General features: G+C 33.9%; 1 protein-coding gene across 1 annotated transcript in view; it reads left to right on the plus strand.

Moving 5' to 3' along the window:
- The first annotated feature begins 1,725 nt into the window (after positions 1-1,725).
- Positions 1,726-26,662, plus strand: part of LOC127857648 (tetraspanin-18-like) — a 30,175-nt gene continuing 5,238 nt past the window's right edge. The window contains exons 1-7 of the mRNA XM_052394223.1: positions 1,726-1,767; positions 20,076-20,151; positions 20,470-20,578; positions 21,967-22,079; positions 23,200-23,274; positions 24,178-24,288; positions 24,966-25,172. Of these exons, the coding sequence (XP_052250183.1) occupies positions 20,083-20,151; positions 20,470-20,578; positions 21,967-22,079; positions 23,200-23,274; positions 24,178-24,288; positions 24,966-25,172 (684 nt within the window). The 5' untranslated portion in view covers positions 1,726-1,767; positions 20,076-20,082. The remainder of the gene's footprint in view (positions 1,768-20,075; positions 20,152-20,469; positions 20,579-21,966; positions 22,080-23,199; positions 23,275-24,177; positions 24,289-24,965; positions 25,173-26,662) is intronic.

The following is a 26,662-nucleotide window of genomic DNA, read 5'->3' on the forward strand; positions in this document are numbered from 1 at the left end:
AACAATGTTTTCCCTACCGCGTGCACACAGACCTATTCTAAAATAATGGCATTGCAAGTGACCATACAGAACCGTACGTGTCTTCAAATAAATGATGTTCATGTTTTTAGAGGGTATAGCATTGCACACCAAAAGCATTTAGTATAATGTAACCATAAGAGCCACTCTAACAGAAAGATCCCTTTTGATTAATCCAATTCTCAACGCATAAAATCCAAGAGCAAAAGAACGCGTTGCTGTCAGATGATCGCATCATTAAACCTAGTTTCAGAGCCTGTCATGCCATTTAAATAAAGCGACGCAAATACATGTAAATATGGACCTTTTAAATGTGAGAATATAACAATTACGTATCAAAAAAGTAATATTACTTGTTATTCAAAAGTACTCAAGTGTTTATAATCTACAAAGTGCGTTGTCTTTTATTGTATATGTGTGTTGATATTTTTTAAGTTAAAAAAAAGAAATTCAAATTTCTCTAAGGATCTTATATATATTTGTAACAGATGTTTTTATAATGTACATAATCGTTTAACACTTTTATAATTTTCAGATCTATCGTCTCTCGTAACGCTTTTAAAATGGTTTTGAGCATACAATGATTATGTACTGTTTTACTGTGTTTTTATGTACAAAAGTGAGACGCTTATAAACTATTCTGTATGTCAGTCGGTCTGTTTATAATTGTGGTATTTGTATCCAAACGAAAGCCAAAATACAGATGAGTCGCGTTCTAAGAAAACTGGGCTTAATACATTTGCGTAAAGTGTCGTCCCAGATGAGCCTGTGCAGTCCGCACTGGCTAATCAGGGACGACAATTTCCGCTTCTATGACATTTTTGCTCTTCTTAGCAAAAATCCAATTTAGGCGGAAAGTGTCGTCCCAAATCTAGGACGACACATTACGCACATGCATTATGTCCAGTTTTCTCAGAACGCGATTCATATATTGAACCCTGGTCTCGTTTATTGTCATATGTTATACTGTAACTACATTTACGTTTGACTGCACTATTCAGTGAACAATATTGCTGTGATCACAGTTAATATTTGACAAAAGGACCGCAGGTAAGTGCGCGTAATTATGATGTAACACACGTCAGAGAAACACACAACAGGATAAGCCAGTACGTGGATATGGTTAATTTATACCCAGATAAAAGAATCGACAGCGGAGTATCGCAGCCACCAATTGTGTCATGTCATTCTTCATTAACCCATTTATGCCTAGTGGACTCTCCCATCCTTCTAAATTGGATCAATTTATTTCCAAAATTAGAGGTGTCAAGTATATTTATTTCTATATTTAGAATATTTAATAAAGAAATTCATTTAAGCAAACAGCGCATTATGCGGCGTCTCATCTGGGTCTACGCTGTTTGCAATGTCCTTTTTTCAGGACGCTAGGCATAAATGGGTTAAATGACCTAGGGCCATATTGCCTACTGATACTAAATGTCAGAAACTAGTGCAAACCATTAAGTATAGTATGGTTTATGTCTAAGCATCACGGATAAATAAGTAATGACCTGTACATACCAGTGTCACCATTATTAACATTTTACGCTACATTTAGGCCCTGCAACCACTACTTAATGTTTTATCATAGCGAATCGTTGGTGCATTAAACAGCGGTAAGCCGAATGAAGGGGTGACACTTATTGCAAATAAACTGTCAAATTTAAAATCGTTCTTGGCCACACTGTAGTTGACATCGTTAACCACCCTTTCGCTTTCTTATAGGAATATAGAAGTGTATCAATCAAGGTGAGGGTGTGTTTTCTTTTTATATATATTTTTTTATTTTCTCAAAGAACTCTTATTGATTCGTTTTTACGTTTTAGACACTTGATAGTTGTTAGAACAGTTAGATTGTGCATGTGTTTGTTTTAAACTGTAAGTAACGAATGCATTACATAAAACAATAAATACCAGGCAATAAAGAAGTTGTGCATTTTGTCCTTATTCGTAGGTTATTACTTTATTCAACTAAGCAAACGCATGACGATGTTCCGAGAGTTTAAATCAATACGTCTAGAGTTTAAATCAATACTTTAACATTATTAATTTAATAATTTGTAAATGCACAGTATCGGTTCACAATTCATCTAGTTAAATATTCAACGAGGTGGATAAGCATGTAATGAACAGAGACGGATAGAATTATGAATATCCGCTATTACATTATCGAGTCCGTTTCTTATGAAGAACCAGTTTTGAACGTGGTTTTGAAAGGTATTGAGAACACTTTGCTGCTTGGGTTCGAATCCAGGACTTCCCGGTCACAATTCAGCCTTTATATCAATTGAACCATTCCAGATGTAACACATAGATTTTTACAAACTTCCTAAAAGAACGTGTGTCTACAATATATTCTATGTAACGGGTATACCCTATTACAACATATAATGTATCTGGCGTTTTGTACCACAAAAATCGCATTTATGCATTTAAAAAAAAATAATTTGAATTATTTGTACGCCATAAATTGTGAATAATGATTGCCATACTCATGCATAAATCTACTTGGTAAATGCATTTTCCGAAATGTCGATTACTTAGTTTGAAAAAACGTAAACGTTTAAAGCCACCTATATGTTCTTCTCATAACGTCAGTGCTGATCATAATTACTGTGCCTGTATTCCTTGTTTATAATTGTGAAATCGAGCAGTTTGCATATTATATACTTATTTGACGAGACAAAATAAAGTTGTTTTCTTAATTTACTCTTGTTTATCAGAGTTCGTCATATACCATCATTTAGAAGAATATAATAAGGTTTCTGAAGATGTCACGCTTGATACTTTTGTTAATTAAATCGATTTGTGTTTTGCCCTTGGCGCAAGAGTCATCCCGTCTACTTATGTTTATATTTAGTTATCTGTTTTCCCAGCGTACATTCAGGCTAATTATCTGATCAATTCTGTGCGAAATATTTATGAGCCGAGAGTAACATTTTTTTAAGCGGGTATATACGATTTTGTCAAATATTTATGAATTTATATAAAATGTGTAAAAAACGTATTATATATATATATATATATATATATATATATATATATATATATATATATATATATATATATATATTTCAATATAAATTAAAATAAAAGTTAAGAAGAACATGTGTCGAAAAATGCGAAATAAGCCAGATATTTAAATCTGAAATTAAAAACGGCTGTACAGCCGAATTCGCCAGCATGTATATCATACATGTACGATGTGAATCTTAACTTAGTTTAACGGTTTATTTGAATTCCTGCAATGATATCTATTCATACGACACACGAACACTAACTCCAATCCTAATACAAAGACGAATGCTTCGGTTATTGTAGGAAAATATGTACGTCACAATCGGCTCGGGCCGCTAATTTGTCTTTGCTGCATTTTATGAAATTCGGCTTTAATGTATAATTTTTCTTGCCTATTTTGTGTAATTGTAACATATTCTATCAATATATTACAATAAAACACATATAAAAAATCGTATATACCCGCTTTAAGGTAAGTAGATGTTGTGAACTTTATACTCGTTCTGCTCGACGTATTTTTGAATATTTTGGATGTGATGTGCGATTCAATTGAAAACGTTTGTATATTTAAATGTTATATATTGACTTGTTAGTTGGTCATTATTGCGATAATTATTAGTCTATTGTTTTTTTATTCATTTAAAAGAAAACTATATACAAGAACAAGAACAACAGCAACAAAGCATCGTAATCGATAGAAGTACAAGTGAGGGCAAAATTGTTCTTCTATTTAATATCGAAGTTATGTCATAAACTAGAATATCAATAATTTTAGATTACAGTCATTGCGTATTTTAAATAAAACGTTTAATCAATATCGTAGTTAAAACACACACATATAAAGGCGTATTCGTGAACGTGCATACAAATATTTGGGGAGTAATGTTCGAAAGCCGAAGAGGATTTGTTTTATATTGGCAAATACTAGTGATACCCGCTTCTTCCAATCAACAAAGTATGAGGATGATGTTTTGTAGTGTATATTATGTCCGCCTTGCACCCGGTAGGCCAAGGGGTGTACAATAGTGACGTCTTTTAAAGCATTAAATTAAGAACCTTGAAGAAAAAATTAAGCTGATCTCGTGTTAAGTATCAAAACGAAATTCGTTTAAACGTATTCATAAGTCATTGCCACAAATTGGTTGACGAAGCATTTGTGTATCGGTTGTAAATACCGACAGCTAATCGCATTCTTGTCTGCTTATTGTTATGCTATTTATAGTATCGGACGCTTTAAACATCAATAGTAAAAGCGAGGTGTACCGCCAATGAATATAACTTAGTTTATGTTAAATTCATCCCCTACTGTGAATACTCAACATTGTGTTTTGCTCAGTGCTCGTGAAGAACGAAGTTCATTTAAAACTACAAAGCGGATAAACTTAACGTGTGAGTTTTCATTTTATTGTGTTAACTGTATTAAAAAGGTATGTTCATTTCACATGTAAGTCAAATGGTGAATGTCAGTTCATATGTATGAACGATATAATAGATGCATTTTCCATAACATCATAAAAATATATATCATTTGCAGGCATGAACGTTTTTTGTTAACAACATAAGGATACGCGAATATTTAAGTTTGACACATCATGTTTTCTGTCCGTGCATCTTACTTTCCTCGTTTTGATACGTTTACTAATTATGTAAAAACAAGAATATCAGTAAAACTGATGGATGCTTTCCGATGATGCGCTTTGTCAATGTATGTGTTAATAAACACATAAAAAATCTATTATTAGCCTCGGTGACCTTGACCCAGTGACCTCAAACCTCATCAAATGTAGAGGTCCATGCAAGGTACCTACATGCCAAATATGAAAGCGATTGGTAAAGTATTGAAGGCACTATGAGAAACGGTGGCAAAAGTGTGACAGAAGGAAGTCTATTATTAGCCTCGGTGACCTTGACCCCAGTAACCTCAAACCTCATCAAAAGGTAGAGGTCCATGCAAGGTACCTACATGCCAAATATGAAATCGATTGGTTAAGTATTGAAGGCGCTATGAGAAATGGTAGCAAACGTGTGACAGTAGGAAGTCTATTTTTAGCCTCGGTGACCTTGACCTTGACCCCAGTGACCTCAAACCTCATCAAAAGGTAGAGGTCCATGCAAGGTACCTACATTCTAAATATGAAAGCGATAGGTTAAGTATTGAAGGTGCTATGAGAAACAGTAGCAAAAGTGTGACAGAAGGAAGTCTATTATTAGCCTCGGTGACCTTGACCTTGACACCAGTGACCTCAAACCTCATCAAAAGGTAGAGGTCCATGCAAGGTACCTACATGCCAAATATGAAAGCGATTGGTAAAGTATTGAAGGCGCTATGAGAAACGGTAGCAAAAGTGTGACGGAAGGAAGGAATAACGGAGTGTGACGGAAGGAAGGAATAACGGAGTGTGACGGAAGGAAGGAACTACAAACTGACAACTATATGCTCCACCGAAAATATTTTCAGGGAGCATAAAAAATCATATCAGCGCGTAATAGTATTGTAAAATGGAAATCTATTCACATTCTAAAGTTGTTATTGCATTCCTGTAAATATATAGTTTAAATGGGGTCAATAATGAAGCAATAGCAATCGATTTAACGAAAACAATACTAAAACCATACCTATGTTTACCAATAAATGTCACACAACTGTCGCGTAGTTCGGACAACCCTCGCGGGTATTTTCAATAGACATAAGCATGCTCAATATATCTTCATTTGAAAGGACATGACCTATTGCATGTGACGTGAATGTGAGTTGGCGATCAATTTTATAAATCAACAATAGCGCGTGTGCGGGGACGTTAAAGTAGCCTTGAGAAATGTTTAACATGGGATTTGTTTACAATGTCACCAAAAATACAATTGTCTCAAAATTGTCATTAATTTGAACAAGAATGTCTGCAGTCAAAGTGAGTATGCACGATTGTGTCATGTGTAAAATTGTAATATATTGATAAAATATGTTACAATAACACACAATAGGCAAGATTGTGTTTTAGTATGATGTCTGTCTAGCAAAGACAATATATGGTCACTAGCTAAATTTTTGCATAAAGCAACTTTGCTAAGAAAAACATTTATCGGCGGAAATAATGATCCAACTACCGATTGAATTATATTACCGAAACGGAAAAATAATGCATATGTATATACATACATTTTTGTTACCATGTGATTATTTTGTATTATATATGTTGCTTTATTTCTTAATCTCATTTGTAGTACCATATGTAAATACACGATGTTTTGTGTATAGTTATAATACATGTATATGCTGAATATGTGTATTCTGGTCTGGAGGCCCTAAAATACGAATAAACTATATTGTATTTATACATTTAAGACATGTTTCATAAAATGCAGCAAAGACAAATTAGCGCCCCGAGCCGATTGTGACGAAGATATTTCGTACATATTTTCCTACAATAACCGAAGCATTCCTCTTTTTATTAGGATCGGAGTTAGTGTTCGTGTGTCGTATGAATATATATCGTTGCAGGAAATAAAAATGATCCGTAAAACTAAATTTAGACTCACATCGTACATGCATGATATACATGCTGGCAAATTCAACTGTACAGACATTTTCATTATGAGAATTAAATATCGGCTTATTTCTCATTTTTCGACACATGTTTTCCATAACTTTTATTTTAATTTATATTGAAATATACATATAATAAGTTTTTTTTACACATTTTATATATATTCATAATTATTTGACAAAATCGTGCATACTTACTTTACTTCGAACAAGCAAATAACACTCGTGCCTAAAAAGTTATCAAATATATCTGTTTGTTTAATCAATTGCATAAATCGAAACCGGCAAAATGATAAAGCGTTGATTATGTATTATTACGCTTTTCATCGAATATTTTACATGAATGCTCAATTTCGATTTGGGAATACGCGTTCTGTGAAAAATACCTTTTTATTCTTTAAACGTTCTTATATTATAGTTTTGTTTGTAAATGTACTTAATAACAGTTAAAAACAAGCACAAGTAATATTGTACAAGTTCCCTGCAGAAAGTATGTACAGTGTCATCTCTAAATATAAAAGAAAAAGAAAACTACTAAAACGTTGACAACCAAACAATTAAATAAACATAGTGAAATAATTACTTAAAAAATGAATTATATAATTATTTCATATGGTTTAAAGTGTATCCGTTTATCAGTCAAAACGTGATCATCAATTAATTCAAAACATGTTGTGTTTAGGCTCTCGTGAACGCGTGAGTTCCACCTACTACAAGGAAATACATGTCCATGACGATTTTATTGTGTTATAATTCTCCAAACGAAGAGGTTTAGCGTTGTTAACATTCCTTAAATACGTTGGGTTTAACTTGAATTCCTGAATTACGTTGGGTTTAACTTGAATTCCTGAATTACGTTGGGTTTAACTTGAATTCCTGAATTACGTTGGGTTTAACTGTCATTCCTGAAACACGGTGGGTTTAACTGTAATTCCTGAATTACGTTGGGTTTAACTGTCATTCCTGAAACACGTTGGGTTTAACTGTCATTCCTGAATTACGTTAGGTTTAACTGTAATACCTGAATTACGTTGGGTTTTAACTGTAATACCTGAATTACGTTGGGTTTAACTGTAATACCTGAATTACGTTGGGATGAACTGATATTTACTTTGCCTTATCATAATCAACATTTCATGTGTGTTGCCCATACACGAGAAACTAACATGTTAGTAAGTTATTGAAATAATATATTCTTCCTACCAATACCCTCAAATTTAATTTAAATGCGAGTTCAATGTTTTCTGGTAAGCGGCGGTGGTGATGGAAATGGGGCGTGATGGGTAAGGGTAGTTGAACTGGAGAAGGGGCTTTATTCACTGCTATTCTTAGTATCCATAACCTCTAGCGATTGAAATAGGTTTAAATTAGAATATATGTTATAAGACTATAAATGAGTGCAGTATTAACACTATTAATACAAGTTAAGTGATTAAATGTAATGATGCAATAATTGCTTTGTATTTTGTTGCATACGAATATAATACATTTTTATGAAAACATATCATTATATTTGGTTTTTCCTACTATTCAAATATGATGCAGCTAAGGCGAGTTATTGCATATGTACATGAGTTGCAAGTACAAACATCTGTTGCATGCATTGCCTTTCTGAATCAATAGTAATCCAGTGGTTGTTCAGTGTTTATTTACAATCTATGAATATGATTGCAAGTTATATTGTTGTTTGAAAAAACCAACAGCAGTTTCCAAAAATCAGCGGTTAACGTTATTTTAAAATTCATGGTTTTAAATAAAAATGAAATGTGAACGCACGGTTGAATTTCAGGCGTTCAACATTACATTTGGAAATTATTGAGTTACATATTAAACTCTTCCCGAGCTACTGAACCATTAAGTGTATGCTCAGAGTCATTTTTAATGGATGCGCGCGTTAAGTTTTTGTTTTGTGTTTATCGTCTCTATCAGCAGTTATATGAACTAATACCATTAGCACTTTCATGTATTGATTCAGTTCGAATACGTATTTCAAATCAATATGAATAAAGTACCCATGTACTTTTTAAACATGTACGTCTTTAATAAAAAATTGTTCTGTCTGCACTTGTAAGTACCTTATCAGAAATATCAATCATATTCAAGAGGGCATAATCACGTTATAGTCAATATGGCGGCGTCCATGACTGGCAGGTATTTTTCGCCGTTGTGTACCACTTATAACTTGTATTTAATTTGTAAATGCCGCTCACTTTCCAGCCATATCAGCAAGAAAGTTGCAAGTGTTTATTTCGTATTAATATTCACTTTATATCTCGACCTTATTCGCTGCGAAATTTCATAGCGCGATGACCTTATAACAGCTCCACTAAGAAATTTTTCTTGGAGTTAAGTATAGATATGAAGCGAATTTTAATACGAAATAAATGCTAATCACCTATTTACTTATATGGCTGGAAAGTTAGCGTCATTTAAAAATTAAACAAAAGTAATAAAGGGTATAAAACGGCGAGAAATAACTGTCTCGCCGTGGACGTCGCCATCTTGAATATCACTTGATTACACTCATTGATATTCTTAATGGACATAACTCGGTATCTTCAACGAGAGGAAATGAATGCTGGCGACGCGGTTCACCCGAGATTTACTATACACTGGCAAGGTTTAATGTCCTTGTTTGTACTCGCGTAACTCAGTAACATTCCCTTTTACTTGACGCTTTAATATGGACGTTATCTGATATGATGAAATGGAGGAATTCGATATTTGTGTTTAACCTTTGGTTGGCTGGTTTGGTGTTTGACATCCAAGTGACGGGCGTTGTCAGTATTGTGATCTTAATTTTGAACAGCTTTTGTAGACTTTCCGTCATATTCCGTTATATTATGTTTCTAAAAATTGATTATCTGTATTTAAAATATATAGCCTATTTATCTATAACGACTGGGGAATACATTTGTGTTGTTATTTAAAAGCCGCATTAAAAATAAACATGCGAAATTTTGAGACACAATATGACAAAATAATGACAATGTAAAACTTTTTTTTTCCATCCCTTTAATTCTATATAGTATCACACTAGAAACCAATCAATGTTTCTATCCTAAATATGGTTAATATGACATCAACCACGAGTATGTTTTAATTCAATAAAATAGGAGTGTTTTGGGGTCAACTGTAAATCGATTGGATTTATCGCACAACCTATAATTATGTTTATATGTAAAAAAACTTTTGTACATTTTTCTATCCCTACCCAATATTTCGCAATAAAAACGTGTGGGCCCTGTCATCGTCACGCGATTTAATTGTAATAGTCACATTGATGGTATTGATATTGGTCGTCGAGTGACTAAATGCCCCGCATGAATTAAAAATTGTTATCAGTTTGCCGTTTGCGCAAGCTCGTGGAATTGACCAGTCGCCAAATTATCGATCGCTCCGCCCACATAGTCACGTGGTCTAGTGATTAGAAAACTCCGACAAGCAGATCGCAATTATAGCGGATTACGTGAGGGAAATTCTATATTTGTAATGATGTTTTATGCTCTTTTCTATAAAATAAATTATTAAAGCCGCACACTAACCTAAACTGCTTTGTAAAACGTTAATACAATCATAAACACTTTAGAGAGAAATGGCGTAATCAAAATAAATGAGTTAACGGCAGACTGACTATCAGAAACGTTTCTTATACATATTATATAGGGAGGTGATGAAAAATCCGTTGTAAAAATGAGCATTTATTTCATATTGATTTTGAACTTGTATTCAACCGTCTGACAGTGAACCCGGTGGCTATTCATATATAATTTTGAAAATACTTTTATTAAATGCAAATGACATATCCATATCATGATGGTTTTTTTGTTTTTTAAAAATGTTTAGATCTTTGTTTTATTGTGTTATTTTTAAAAAGACACCGATTTTTTTTTATTTGGATATAAATTAAATTTTGATTGTAACCATAATTTAATACATGCCTAATTTCGTGGTTTCATTAACAGATAGTCTAATATGCATTTTATTTCATTTATGTTTAATGCGAACCTGTTACATTTCACTATCAAAAAATGAAATGTTGGTATTACGGTGCTGTTCACGAACATTCGAATTGAATACATTTAGCATATTATGCATTTGCTTATTTATAACAAGATGGCCCTTATATGTTAATTGCAATTTTCACATTTCTCCCCGTATCAATATATGTTGTATTAGAAATGTTGTTGTTGTATTATAAGCCGTACATTTTACACTTGAAGTCGCTTGAAGCTGGCTAAGCCGCGTTGAAATCACCTTTTTGTTGTTAAAACAATATTTAAGTTAACAATTTATAATGATTTCCCTTGTTTATGATCCGCAGAAAATAAATATATAATTGGAAATCATTTAAGTCATTAAATAGTTTTCTTTTCTTGTGTACAGTACCTAACAATGCCTTAATGTTCCTTCATTCTGAGATCCACGCAACATACTGTTACTTATTAATCATCGACAATTACGCTGAGATTAATAAGCACGTGTGGCAATTATTATGTTGCCCGAACTGCTTAATAATATTGTGCATCAAACGGTATAACACGTTTTATAGAACACACACCTGGTGTGGTTAAACTATTTATTGTGTTTGTTTTCTCATTACTCGTTCATATGTTCAAGAAATAAAGATAAAATAATAACCTTTTATAAAGTATGTATAGCACCTACAATTTTGAATAATGATCGAACAGTAATGATCATGCATTTGATATAAAATCTGTGTAAACTCTTAAAAATTACGTCCATTCCATATGTACAACACGCTTTGTTTGTCGGACAAAATGGCGGCCAGATAAGCGTTGCTGAGGGGTGTGTGAAAAATCGATATCTGATTGGCTGATCGACAAAATGTGGGCGGAGTTGGCGACTGGTCAATTACATTACCTGGCTTTAAAGACGCGTGGGATTTATAAAGTCTTATCGGGATAAACAAAAACGTGCAGGAAAAAAGTCAACTAAACATTTCGCTAAGTAGAGGAATAGTCAGTATTGTATCTTGTTGCGAAGGGAATATTAATAGTGGTAAGTTTCAATTAAACAATATGTAGCTCTTATTTGCTGTATGGTGTTTCCTCATTTTTCCTTACTCCGCCAATTCTTCATTGCCTTATTTTATGACTTCTTTTGCTTGCTTCATTCTGCCTACATACTACCTCATTCCTTCAATTCACGAAATTTTCAATAGGTATGCGCATTTTCAATAAATATCTTCATTTGCAAGGACATGACCTGTTGACGTGTACTTGAGTTGGCGATCAATTTTATAAATCAACTATAGCGCGTGTGCGGGGGAGTTACAGTACTGTAGAAGGCAAAAGATGTCGTTTAAAGAAGGATTTGTTTACAATGAAAAAACAACAACACAATTTTTTCAAAATTGTCATAAATTTGAACAAGATTGTATAATTAAACAGTTGATTCAAACGAGCAATTAACACTCGTGCCTTAAAAGTAATAAAATATATAAGTTTGTTTAATTAATTGAATAAATCGAAACCGGTAAAATAATAAAGCATTGATTATGAATTATTACGCTTTTCATCGAAAATTTTGCAAAAACGCACAATTTCAAATCGGGAATAAGCGTTTGGTTAAAAAAAGACTTTTTAATTAATATTATTGTTTAAATGTTCTTATATTATAGCTTTGTTTGTAATGTATTTAAAGGGCCTTATCACAGATCTGGCATGTATTGAAGTGTGTATTTAAATGCTTTATGGTAAATGTAAACATTAAAAAAAAAAACAATAATATAATTTAAAAAAGAAAAAAAGTAACCCTCAACAGGGCTCGAACCACTGAACCCTGGAGTCCTGGACTAAATGTCTACCGCTTAGACCGCTCGACCATCCGTACTCATACAATGAGGGATGTATTTTATACTTTATATAAGCAATCCTATAAGTTTCACAAAATAAAACGACAACAACATAACTCTCTAAATTATTCAATCGTTTCGCGTTGCAACGCTTTATAATTGTCAGTTTTTTTAAATCGTCAAAAGATGCATTTAATGGATATTTAAGAGCATGGCAAATGTTCAGTTTTATTGCTTTCTCACAAATATCATAACTAAAACGAAATTTGCGAATCTTAGAAAACTTTTTTTAATTTTGGCAATTTACCAAAACGTGAAAAGGCCCCTTTAATAACAGTCTAAAAACAAACACAAGTTATCATTGAAAAAGTCCCTTTAAGAAAGTATTACGGTGTCATCTTAAAATATGGAAAAAAAACACTAAACGTTGGCAACGAAACAATTAAGTTAACATAAAGAAACAATTAATTAGAACAATATTTTATATGGTTTAAAGTGTATCCGTTTATCAGTCAAAACATGATCATCAATTAATTCAAAAAATGTTGTGTTTAGGCTCTCGTGAAAGCGTGGGTTCCACTTCTATAAGGAAATATATGTCCGTGACGCTATTATTGTATTATACTTCTCCTAACAAAGAGGTTAAGCGTTGTTAACATTCCTGAAATACGTTGGGTTGAAGTTTAATTCCTGAATTACGTTAGGTTTAACTGTAATACCTGAATTACGTTGGTTTTAACTGTAATACCTGAATTACGTTGGGTTTAACTGTAATACCTGAATTACGCTGGGTTTAACTGTAATACCTGAATTACGTTGGGTTGAACTGATATTTACTTTGCCTTATCATAATCAACATTTCATGTGTGTTGCCCATTCATGAGAAACTAACATGTTAGCAAGTTAGTGAAATAATATATTAATTCTATCAATACCCTCGAATGTGATTTAAATGCGAGTTCAATATTTTTTCGTAAGCGGCGTGGGTAATGGGAAGAAAAAGTGATGGGTAGGGGTAGCTGGAATGGGGAAGGGGCTTTATTCACTGCTGTTCTTAGTATCCATTACCTCTAGCGATTGAAATAGTGTTAACTTGGAATATCAGGGGCGTCGGAAGCAAATTGACATTGGGGCGGCGGAGGGGTTGGGTATGGGAGGGGGTATTCCCCTCCCGTTGGTGGGGGTCCGGAGCTTTCCCCTGAATTTTTTTTTCAAATTTTAGCATCAAATGGCGCATTCTGGTGCCTTTTTATGCCTGATACCTGACCTTATACACGTCTATTACAGGCATATTGTGAATGACAAAAGTTGTGACAGACAGACAATCGATGGAGAAGTGATCTCTATATGTCGCAGTTTGTACTTTGTTGCAGGCAACACAAAGATAGGGATCATGTGGGTTAAAATACCGTTATTCGGAATTTTTTTCCCGCAATTCCGTTTTGAAAATTGGAAATTCGTTGGTTTGGAGTATACATATTGAAATGACACAAAAAAGTGGTAAAAAACATTAAATACGTTTTTTAGAATTATCGATTTACTTTCAGTTATTTCAATTAATTCAGGTATCTTGAGGTATCTTTAATTTTGTGATAATTGAGGACTATTGGATATCGGCACATTTGTTTCATGTCATACTTTCCTTTATATAAATAAAAAGAAGCAAAGGCTTAGATCATACCAACAATTAAAGATTCCCAGATTTAATTACTCAAGAATAAAGGGATTATTGTTATAAAAGAGATCGATCAATTAACAACATAATTGACACGTACACTACCGCGGGCGGGTGATGGCAAACAACAATACACGTGTCATTACCGCGAAAGCGTGATTACCTTGCTTGGGGGTAAAGATATTTTCAAATATACGGGTATTGAAATGGAAAAAAAATAAATAAAGGTCTTTGCCGAAATTTCCCTTTTGCCGAAAATATTGGGGCGGCGGCCGCCGCCCCTGTCGCCCCTGCCGCCCCTGCCGCCCATGCCGCCCATGCCGCCCCTGCCGCCCCAGCTCCGACGCCTCTGAATATATGTTATAAGAATACAATTGAGTGCAGTATTAATACTATTAATACAAGTTAAGTGATAACATGTAATGATGCAATAATTGCTTTGTATTTTGTTGCATACGAATATAACTTATTTTTATGAAAACATATCACTATATTTGGTTTTTACTACTATTCAAATATGATGCAGTAAATGTGAGATATTTTCATGAACATATGTACAGAAGTTGCAAGTACAAACATCTGTTGCATCATTGCCTTTCTAAATCAATAGTAATCCAGTGGTTGTTCCGTGTTTATTAACACTCAATGAATATGATTGCAAATTATATATTTGTTTGTAAACAAAGCATATTCCGAAAATCAGAGGTTAAATTTCTTTTTAAATGCATAGTTTTAAATAAAGAAATGAAATGTGCACGGTTGGTTGAATGTCTGGCATTCAACATTAAATTTTGCGATTATTTAGTTCAATATTCAACACTTCTCGAGCTACTGAACAATGCAGTGTATGAACAGAATCAATTTTAATGGATGCGCGCTTAAAGCAATTACATGTATTCTTTCATACGCCTCGAGGAGTTCTGATACGTATTTTAAATCAATATAAACTTAGTACCCATGAACACATAAAACATTGGTTTCGTCTGCAGTTATACGTTGCTTCACTGATATACTCTTATCATCTCTTATTAAAGGGGCCTTTTAACGTGTCAGTTAATTGACAAAATAAAAAAAAGTGTCAGATTCGCAAATTTTCGCTGTAGTTATGATACTTGTGAGAAAACAGTAATACTGAATATTGACCATGCTCTTAAATATCAATTATATGCATCTTTTGACGATTTAAAAACCGGAAAAATTCAAAGCGCCGAAACGCGAAAAGATTGAATAATTTTGAGAGTTTTGTTGTTGTCGTTATATTTTGTTATACTACGAACATTGCTTATATATAGCATAAAATTCATCACTCATTGTATGAGCGCAGATGGTCTAAGCGATAGGCTTTTACTCCAGGGGTCAGTGGTTCGAACACAGTTGAGGGTGACTTTGTTCTTTAATTGTATTCGTGTTTCTTACTGGAGCTTTTATAGATCCAATGTTTACATTTATCAATATAAATCATTTAATGACAAACTTCAATACACGCCGATATCTGTGAAAAGGCCCCTTTAACCTTACTTGGCATCTTCGAAGAGTAAAAGGAATGCTAGCGATTTGGTTTACCCTTGTCACGCTGTACAGTAACCGAGTTAATGTCCGTGTTTGTAATCGCGCATCTCAGTACAATGCTCTAATTTTGACACTTGAATATGGGCGTGACCTGTTTTTATTGAATATAGAGGGCAATTTATGATTTTGTTTGAAATTTGGTTTAGTTAGGTTTGGTGGGTAGGTGTATGAAATCAATGTGGGCGTTGGTAGCATTATAATCAAAATTTTTAACAGTATTGGAAGAATTATAATTTCCGCTATATGATGCTTTTAAAATGTAAAATATGTATTGATCATATATAACCTATAATTGTTAACGACTGAAAAATGTTTTGGGTTTGAATTTGAAGGCCGCAACGAAATACATTTCATATATATAAATATGGGACGTTTTGAGATATGACTGGAATGACTTGCGCTTATTAAAAGAATCAAACTAAATTTTGAATCCCTAAATTCTATGAAGTATCATAACGTATCGTACTAGAGGCCAAGCAATTGTTATATCCTATATTTTATAAGTTAGAATAAGCCAGTTACATTTTTATTAGTCAATACAAAAGGAATATTTTGGGTTTAATTTATTATATTTAATATATATTCAATAGTTTTTTTCCGGTTTTGACATAAACACACTACTTATAACTACTTAATGTCTATAAGTAGTAAACCATGTTTATATTAGGGTCACTTCAGCCAATATTTCGAAATAACAAAGAACATGCGTATCCAGTCATCATCACGTGGTCATTTGTAATGGTCATATTGGTATGGTATTGATTTTCAATGGTGAATGACTTCATACCTCGCATACATTAAACATTCGTTATCAGCCTTCCGTTCGCGGAAGCTCGTAGAATTAAATTACCTGGTGATAAAAACGCTTGGGTTTGTTTATGTCTTATCGGGATAAATAAAAACGTTCAGGAAAACCCCCAAACATTTCGCCTAGTATTAGTAGAGGAATAGTCGGGCATTTATCTTGTGTGAACGGAATATTAATAGTGGTATGTTATAATTGAAAAATATTCATAGCTCTTGATTGGTGTATGATTGTTTCCCTGTTTTCCATTACTCCGTCATTTCTTCTTTGCTTCATTCTTGTATTTCATTGCTTTCTTCATTCCGGCTTCCTCCTTCCTTCTTAATACACGAAATGTTTACGCTCAATATTTTTACATAAAATCTTTTCAAATACCTGCTATACCTTTACTACTATACGACACTTTAAACAAACTTTAGAAATAATCAATAAATACTTTACCATTAATCATACCACAATTTGTTAACTGCTGTTAAAACGTATTTTAAATCTATGTGATTTTTCAATGTAGCATAGATATAACACAATTCAACCACAATTTGCATTTATTCGCATGTTAAGTTTATTATAAAATTAATGTATTTTGTTTGTTTTCATATTTCCACTGATTGTTGACAAGATAGTTAATATACTCAATACATTTTTTGTATGAACACACACTAATCTGACGCAAACTGTATTAATATCTTAATTACTATTGTTCTTCAAGCCTGGATGACTGTCTAATATTATGAATCGTGATGAGCTGTTATATGTAGAAGTGTTCTGTTCTGTTATATTAAGGTTATACATGCCTTCAAGTTTAAATTTAAAAAGCGAGGTCAAAGTTTCGCACATAGTATTCAAGTGTTTTAAAGCACTTTGATTATAGTATAATGGCATATTTCATTGAATGCAATTTAATGTCAATGCTTGTGTTTATCAAGGGTTTGAAGCTATTTGCATGTTTATTCGTTCTTCATAAATTGCCCAAGTTTAAGGTTGCATGCAAAAACATTCCCATGATATACAATTAATGTACATTATTGTGGAATAAGTTGATATCAAAAAGCGTCCATTAAGATTGGGTATACATAGTCGTCAAACCTGTTATTGATTGCTAACAAACTATTTCTATAAGCTTTTGTGAACGAAACATCAAAACATAGGTTTCAGCTTTTTATGCCCCCGAAGGAGAGCATATAGTGATCGGACTGTCCGTCCGTCCGTCTGTCCGTCACACTTTGCGTTTAGGTTTCGAAAAATGCTCATAACTTATATGTCGCTTCAGATAGCAATTTCATATTTGGCTGAATGTGTATATGGACAAGGCATTTCCATACGCATACACATTTTGACCCCTGTGACCTTGACCTTGAACTGAAACTTGCGTTTAGGTTTCGAAATCTGCGTTTAGGTTTCGAAAAAAGCTCATAACTTCTATCAAGCGTTTATAGGGGGGATAAGTCATCTTATGGTGACAGCTCTTGTTTATATTTACCAGCTGTTGCAAGAAGTGAGTTCTCATATCACAATTGGGCAAAATTCAATACATCCTCATTCAATTATGTTTCGACTGCTAGTATCTAATTTCGTGATTCCCCCATAATTGGCGTATCCACAAACCTTTGATCGCATCAAATCGTTTTGCGACACAGGCCAGTTAAAAGCATGAAATGGCCAACGACTAGACTTTTAAATGAATCCAATCGAACTTAACTGATACCCTTTTGAGAATATTAATTGCATTGATTTCCATCAATAAAGAGAAGTTTTTGATATATAATTATGTGCGTTGAAAGATTGTTCCGGTTAAGTTTTCACTGACTTACAAAAACGTATCATACTTTCCATGCAAAAAATAAATTCGTTATCAAGCGCTATGTTTGAACACTGATATAGGTGAATTATTGATTCCTATGTAAATTGAATCAAATATTTGGCGTTATCGTGTAAATAATCAACTTATTGCCTACATAATTCGTACTGAAAACAAAAAAACTAATGCGGGGATACTTTATGAGCTGACATATTTAAATTCCTTTCAAAATCACATGCAATATTAAACGTTATTGTTTAAATGCAAAGACCATTAAGGTAAACATGTGGGATTCCGATTCTCAACTATTTCAATGTGGCCTTTGTACCGAGTAGTTGTTTTTTGGCTATTGTAAGCAAAGTATGCAAGGCTGCTCAAATCCGTTTACTTTTATATTCTGCATTTTTCATCTGTACCCATTTACTGTATGCTCTCGTGTAAAATTAACATTATTCGTGTACGTTCATTTTGTTCCTCGCGATAATGAGCGTAAAAACAATTTTACAGAGCTCTGAACAACAACCCTTTCAAAACACCTGTATAAAAGATGAACATTCATCACGAAATGTATCCCTATTAATTTACTTGCGGATAAAACCTTAGTGAAACATGTATTTCATACTTAAGCTTAATGTATATGCTAAGTATTCTATTACCATCGTATGCCCACAGGTTAGATATATTATTTCGCATTAGCTTTCAATTTAACGAGTGGTGAAAAAACATTTAATTGTATAAACTAAATTAACATGTTGATAACAAAACAGTGTTTGAGAGTCACAAATGACCTATGCTAATTTGGAACATACATATATTCAAAGGCGTGTACATCGACGTGCATACTAGCTGATAGTTGCACATCATACATTTGATCACCGACGATCGGAAATCAGAGTTACTACAGTTTTGACTGATAAAACAAAGATTACCACTACGACCGCAACTAAAATCCTGAGTTTCAATGAAGTTATCACTTTGTAACTGTTCTAAATCAGTAATAATTTGGTCATTTTATACATGGTTTGCTGTACAAAGCTAGTAGTAGAAGAAGTAGAAGTAGTAGTAGAAGTAGAAGTAGTAGTAGCAGTAGTAGAAGTATTAGTAGTAGTAGTAGTAGTAGTAGTAGTAGTAGTAGTAGTAGTAGTAGTAGAAGTAGAAGTAGTAGTAGTAGTAGTAGTAGTAGTAGTAGTAGTAGAAGTAGTAGTGGTAGAAGTGGTAGTAGTGGTAGTAGTGGTGGTAGTGGTGGTAGTGGTGGTACTGGTTGCAGTGGTGGCAGTGGCGGCGGTAGAAGCAGTAGCGGCAGTAGCAGCAGTAGTAGTAGTATGAGAAGTTGTTGTAGTAATAGTAGTAGTAGTAGTAGTAGTAGTAGTTGTTGTTGTTGTTGTAGTATTAGTATTAGTATTAGTATGAGTAGTAGTAGTAGTAGTAGTAGTAGTAGTAGTAGTAGTAGTAGTAGTAGTAGTAGTAGTAGTAGTAGTTGTAGTAGTAGTAGTACTAGTAGTAGTAGTAGTAGTAGTAGAAGTAGTAGTAGTAGTAGTAGTAGTAGTAGTAGTAGTAGTAGTAGTAGTAGTAGTAGGAGGAGTAGTAGTAGAAGTAGTAGAAGAAGAAAAAGATGATGATGATGATGAGGAGGAGGAGGATCATGATGATGGTGAAGCAGAGGTAGAGGTAGAAGTAGCAGAAGCAGTGGTAGTAGTTGCGGTAGCGGCGGCAGTGGTGGTAATGGTGCTTGCAGTGGTTACTTGTAGTGGTAGTTAAGTAGTTGTAGTACTAGTAGTAGTAGAAGTAGTAGAGGAAACTCTAGCAGCTGTATATATTCTTACTGCTTTTCAGATTTAAAATGGTGGAATTAAGCTGTGGGAAGAAGATGATGAAGTACCTGTTGTTCATTATCAACTTTATATTTTTCGTGAGTACCTTTCGTATTCAATGAAAGTAAAGGTTTTGGGACACTTGATGATGTTGATTTTGCTGGTAGAGCTGATACTTAGAAATGCTATACTTAAATGCTTGCAATAATTTTGATGAATTTGTATGCTTGACTATTCTTTTTAATGATGGTGATGTTAATGACGATACTGATGATGAAAATGTCAATGCATGTGTCGAGGATGATTGATGATGATACTTCGGAGCAGGATAATTATACTGACGATGATGCTGACCAAACTTATCAGAGGATGCTGCTGTGATATTCCTACATTTAGCATTTATTTTTCTTCGAAAGGTATTGGGTGCTGCAGCTTTTGGTCTCGGAATATGGGCTCTAGCCGACAAAAATAAGATGAATGTCTTGACCAAGATCGGCGCAGCAAGCTCAAATTTCGATGTCATAGGTAAGTGCGTGTACTCTTTTTTATGAACCGTACATAGCAAAGATAGTTCAGTCACCATAAGGTGCCCTGTACAGTAGTTTACCAGTTCTAAGTGAAAATATTTACGCAATAGACACTAAAGAAGCTGAAAACTGCTCTATCTCAATCACATACTCAATGCAGTGTCTAGAAGGTCCTATACATATTTCAATGACCCCAGCTCCTTAAAGCTACGTCAGTGAATCGGCCGTGGAGTGAACATGAGAATGGGCTAGACCGTCCTCACATCATTCACTCGCCTAGCTCGCCCGACTTAGTTATGCACAGATTATTAATTGCGTGTTATTAAGTTTACGAATGCCTCATCGTCGGATACCCACGTTCGACCCATTCCGCTACTCTCCATTTATCGACCGCGGGACATTACGAACTCTTTTCACCGTTTAAGAGTGTGTCAAATCCAGTAGTTTCATTGGATCCCGCACGGTTTGATGAGGATATTTTGTACCAATGATACAACTCGTACTATAGAGACTTCGGGTTTGTTGTCAAAACGGCGTCGTCCGTAGAAATGGAATTTCGTCGTGCATGCGAATACTTGAAAATTGAGAATTCAAACGACATTCAGAGTAAAAGTATCTCTAGTCTCTTACATGGGCGCGATGTCTTTTTAATTTAAAGATGTGTTTGATAAAATATTTATGTAATTTTTCCCTTTTATAATGCTACAACAAAACACACATTTGTTTTCTACGGCGGCCGCCACTATCAAGGCGAGGCATTGACACCTCCAAAGCGAAGAGTATTCATTTTGTAAACTGCGATTTCATTGGTCTACTGAAAGGTTACAGTTAAGGTCAAAACGGCGTGTATTGCTTATATTGCCCCACGGCTTATGCTGGAGAGTAACGGAATGAATTAGTCGTGGGTATTCGATGATGCGAATGCCTAAGTTTTGATAATTATTATCATTGATGCTTTTGTAGATCAGAATGCTTACTTTAACATTAAATTTATGTGTTCTTAAAAACTTCGTTGATCGGTTTTAGATTCTTCACAGTTCTTGACATTTGTTATAGCTGATCACGTCTAAATGAATACTAAATCATATATTCATATATTATTAATTTATTCTTTAATATGATTATTAATAATACAGTTGCGTGTGTCTGTCATTTAAAATATGACTGGAGATCGTGAATTCGACATCCAGTTTGAGTATTTTTTCATTTTACTGAACAAAAAGATGTATTACTGTCATATTATAAAAATCGTACTTGTTTCATATATGTTTTAAATGACCATGCAATCCGTATATTTACAAATTTGAATTCATTTAATTTAATTAAATTAATCAGTTTACGTTAGTCACACATTATATAGTGCCAATACCTTTTTCATATTTGCAGGACTGTTGGAATCTGCAGCCATTGTGTTACTTGTGGGTGGGGCGTGCATTCTGGTAATCGGATTCTTCGGATGTTGCGGCGCAATGAAACAGAGCCAGTGCTTGTTGTGCTTGGTATGTGACGTCACTTCCCGTTACGAGCAATAATGTATGTAACGTAACGAAAAAGCAAAGATCCAAACCTTAATGCGCATGTGTTATGGCGTTTCAGACCAACAATGTGACTTGTAACAGATGCCAAAATGATTAGTATATATACTAGATGCCAACATGATTCGAAACGGGGATGCACATAACTTATCATTTCAGACCAACAATATGACTTTTAGGTCAAACAAACATTCCCCTTAAGGATGGTATACATAACATATGCCAAAATGATTAGTAAACTTAATACATGCCAAAATGATAAATTATCAGAGTGCAATTTCCTGCCTCTAGAATTATACGCTAATCAACATCAAAACACGCGCTTATGTAATCTAGGACAATTATAACTACGTGATATAATCAGCAAAGTAGCGAATCAGGCAATCAACAATGAGCACGTTCGAGGGTGGAGTTATATTGACCAATCGAAAAATGAATACAGCCATGTTTGGTAGATAGTCATGTAGCTCTAAATATTCACTTCAGTAGTACGTCAGGACATGTTAGATACGTCACATTTACTTGTTTGTTGTGGGCAAACTCGTCAGCCCTTGCTTTGATCTTGTACAATACGAACATTTGAAAGCGTTTGTGTTAAAGATAAATCAACGAAGGCCAATTTCAATTACAATTTTATAGACTCGTGTACGTAATTGTGTTCCACCGATTACGCGACATGTAGAACTAACGTCATTTCGAATTATATATTTACCGTCATTGGTATGCTTTCGGACGCCTGTAGCATAATTTTAGGACGGTAATCGTCGCAGTTATTGTTTTACTTGTATGGACTGGTATCTGATCCTATGAATTTGATTACAATTAAAAGTAACCACAGAAGTGTGTCATTACTACACCTGTGTCATAGAGGGGCTGATATATGTTCAAGTAAAATACCTAAATATACAAAGTTTTCATGTCGAAAAAGTTGAATTCAATTGATGATTGTATGATAATATTACCCAATGTATAGTATAGTATCATAAAAAGTAATATTTATTCAAATTTATAAAATTTGCTTTTACCAATGCCGCGTATCTCAGTTTATGTTTTTCTACTACCAATGACATTTGTTCATTTCCAGTACGCCATATTCCTGTTGTTGATAGTTATTCTGGAGATTGCAGCTATTGCGATTGCAGCTTCATTCAGGGGAAAGGTGAGTCCAAATCCCTATATGTTTGGTATGTGTACATATTTCTAAAACCAAACTTTGACCAAAATTATATACTGATTCAACGGCAAAATTAAGGTCAGGTTGATACCAGCGTTGGTTGTGTAGACATCTTTTTTCTTATAAACACTCAGGCTTCTTATTGCTAGTTAATTATCCCTACAGATATCCGGGAAAAAAACTCTTAATATTTTTAACTGTTCATTTTGTCTTTGTAATGACTTACAATCTATGTTAAGGTCAACAGGCATTGGAATGCTGGTGTATTATAACAAAACATCATTATTTTATGAAATTATTCTGACAAAATATGAGTCAAAATAGTGATGGTCAATTAAAAGCTAATTGGTGTTAATATTGAGCACTATTCAACTGGAACATGCAAAATAAAAATATGAAAATAGCACAGAAACATTTGAAAGTGTGACACGAGTACATATATGGCAGGTGAGTTAAAAAATCTCTAAACAAGAATGTAATGCATTTAAATTTTTGCGTTAGTTCTCAACCTCCAGCAATTTGAATGTCTCCAAATAGTGTTCTTTCCATACATAGAGGTATCAATTGCGATAAGTTAAGGTTTGCTTTCAAGGAATGAATTATACATTAACATGCAGATTTAGACTGGTGAAATATAGAAGTATACGATCACTAACAGTCTAGAGGAGCTTCCATCGTGCGCATAAAGAACTATACATTACACATTTTGAATAATATATGGTTGCTGTTTTTATTTTTTTTATAGGAAAAAAGCCTATACGAAACGCTTTGTTTTCAAAGTTACTAATTGACAACAAACTTAATGACTGCAGATTTAAACTCACGTATGCCAGCAAATCAACTGTATAAACAGCGACGTTTCACATTCATGTTGCTTTGTATGTCCAGGTTACCACGGAGGTGAAATCGTTCCTCAAAGAGAGCATTAACAGCACGTATCAGGGGAAGGTGGACACGAACGAGGAATTCTCGCTGGGCCTGGATTACGCCCAAGTGTATGTAAGTAAACGTAAAGATAACAAAATGAATTTTACACACAAAAAAGACGCATTTTGAAAATTAAAGACACGTTTAATTATTGACCGTTTCGGAAATAATGCATAGTAAAGCTAGTGTGATCACTGTGAGTTTATGTAAATGTCTCCACACTGTCAGCGTATGTGACTGTTTGGGGGAGGGGCTAATACCTGAAGCGCATTGGTCACGATGAACACAAAACTATATGTATTGCATTAAAGGGACAGTTTGACAAGATAACAAGTTAACCAAATGTCATGGAATATAAATAAATGCATGGATTATATTAAATCACCCTGCTGACAAATGAGTGTTGAAAGTAATAATGAATAAAAACTGGTAAAATAATAAAGATTCTGCCACTTTTTTCATCGAAAAGCCTGAAAATCTGCCTTCTACTAGCAGAGCATCTTTGTATCTGAAGCATGAGAGGCTGGATTGTAACGAGTTAGATTTTGCCTCTGTGGTAACGAAGCAATATTTTATACTTAAATGTTGTTTATTTTTTTATTATTCTATACGACTATATGAAATATTAAATATTTGTTTATCAAAACATTAAGTTATGGTGTTTACATTTTTCAATACGAAAACCTGTGAACAAAACATATGTAATAGTAAGAACAAAACGATACGTATTGTATTCGTTTGCACTACAGTTCCAGTGCTGTGGTATCGACAGCTACACAGATTTCTACGGGGCAACAAAATGGAACAGGACAGTGAACACATCAGTGACTATGAAAATCCCACCAACCTGTTGCAAACTAAAGGAAAAGGACGCATTCCTGAAAGACCAGAGATTTGATCCGATAGACCCAAATTGTCCCTACGACCCAAACGACACCAATTCCAATATGAATAAGGTGAGTGTAAGGCAAAATCGACTGGCCTTCAATTTAAACTGTTAACTTAGCTTGTTCTGTATTATCTTCTCACAAATAGCATTTTCTATCGAAATCGTTCCATCATTTGATGCATAACATATAAGCCCCCCTTTTTTAACGCACAGTAATATGTACATGTTTATGTTTAGAATTTTTTTTTTGTAGAGAAACTTTTCACGGACGGGGGGAAGTAGTAGTTAAACGTTTCTAAATAACATGTACACAAAGTCCAGCGATTAAAATGCGCACTATGCCCCTTTAAATAATAGTTCTAAGTATCAATACCTTCCCTCCTGATAATGCTTCATTTTAAATGTATTGTATCGGCCCTCAATGTTCGTGTAATTAATATAAAACTGGTCCGATGCTCACGTGCACATAATAACAGTGACTTATAACGGCATTATCTTTCAACTTAGCGATACATGAAAATATCTTAATTTTAAAACTTTATGTCAACACGCAATACAATTAATGTGACCGGGGTTTGATATAGAACAATGTTATGAGTCTAAACAAACATTGTGGCATAGCGATTACGGTAACGTTATATGAATATATTTAATAAGCACAGATGCCATTCTCACAGATGCTGAATATGTAGAAAAAAGATGTTTATAGTTATTTGTATAATAATGAGTATTGACATTGAGGTCATCTTATAAATAAAGAGTGTTTTATTAATCATGCTCGTCAAAATGTATGTTTGTTAACATTTAGGATGTAAACTGATTGCTTTTCATGCATGCCAAGCTCTTCGGAGCAGTCCTGTATGGGCGTAAGTTAAAAGTAAACGTCTATAACAATATTTTCGGAGTCAGCCGACAAAGCAAGTCAAAGCGTATATAAACAAGCAAATTCGTTGAATTGATTTCCCCCGCCAATATGCTTCTTGACACAAAAGTGTTATATTTGATGCTCAAAAAAGCATTTTTTTCAAGATACAAAGGGCCATAACTCCGTTATTAACAGATGGTGTACAATGCCATTTGGTGTGCATCATCCTCTTATCCATATATATATACTCATACCAAGTTTCAATGAAATCCGCCTAAGCACTCCCAAGATATGGCTCCGGACACAAAAGTGCCGGATGAAAAGACGGACGGAAAGACGGACGGATGGACGGATGGACGGACAACGCCAAAACAATATCCCTCCGCCTATGGTGGGGGATAATAAAGACATTAACGACTGCTATTTTTTTGTTTTAATCAATTTTACCAAAAGGGATGCATTAATAATGTGTGGAATATGATTCATTGCCATACGTATTGCTCAAAACAGGAGAAATTGTACACTTTTCTGAACATATTTAGCATCTTTAATTAAACAGTAAGTAATCAAACTGTATCTTTAAAAAAGAATGCAGAGAGTCACCAATAAGTAACATTAAGCTAAAAAATATTTATATCGTGCTTATTTTTTCTGGCGATTACATTATGTTTGTATTGAGGATTATAAACACT

Source organism: Dreissena polymorpha, chromosome 14, assembly GCF_020536995.1.
Source record: "Dreissena polymorpha isolate Duluth1 chromosome 14, UMN_Dpol_1.0, whole genome shotgun sequence".
NCBI lineage: Eukaryota > Metazoa > Mollusca > Bivalvia > Myida > Dreissenidae > Dreissena > Dreissena polymorpha.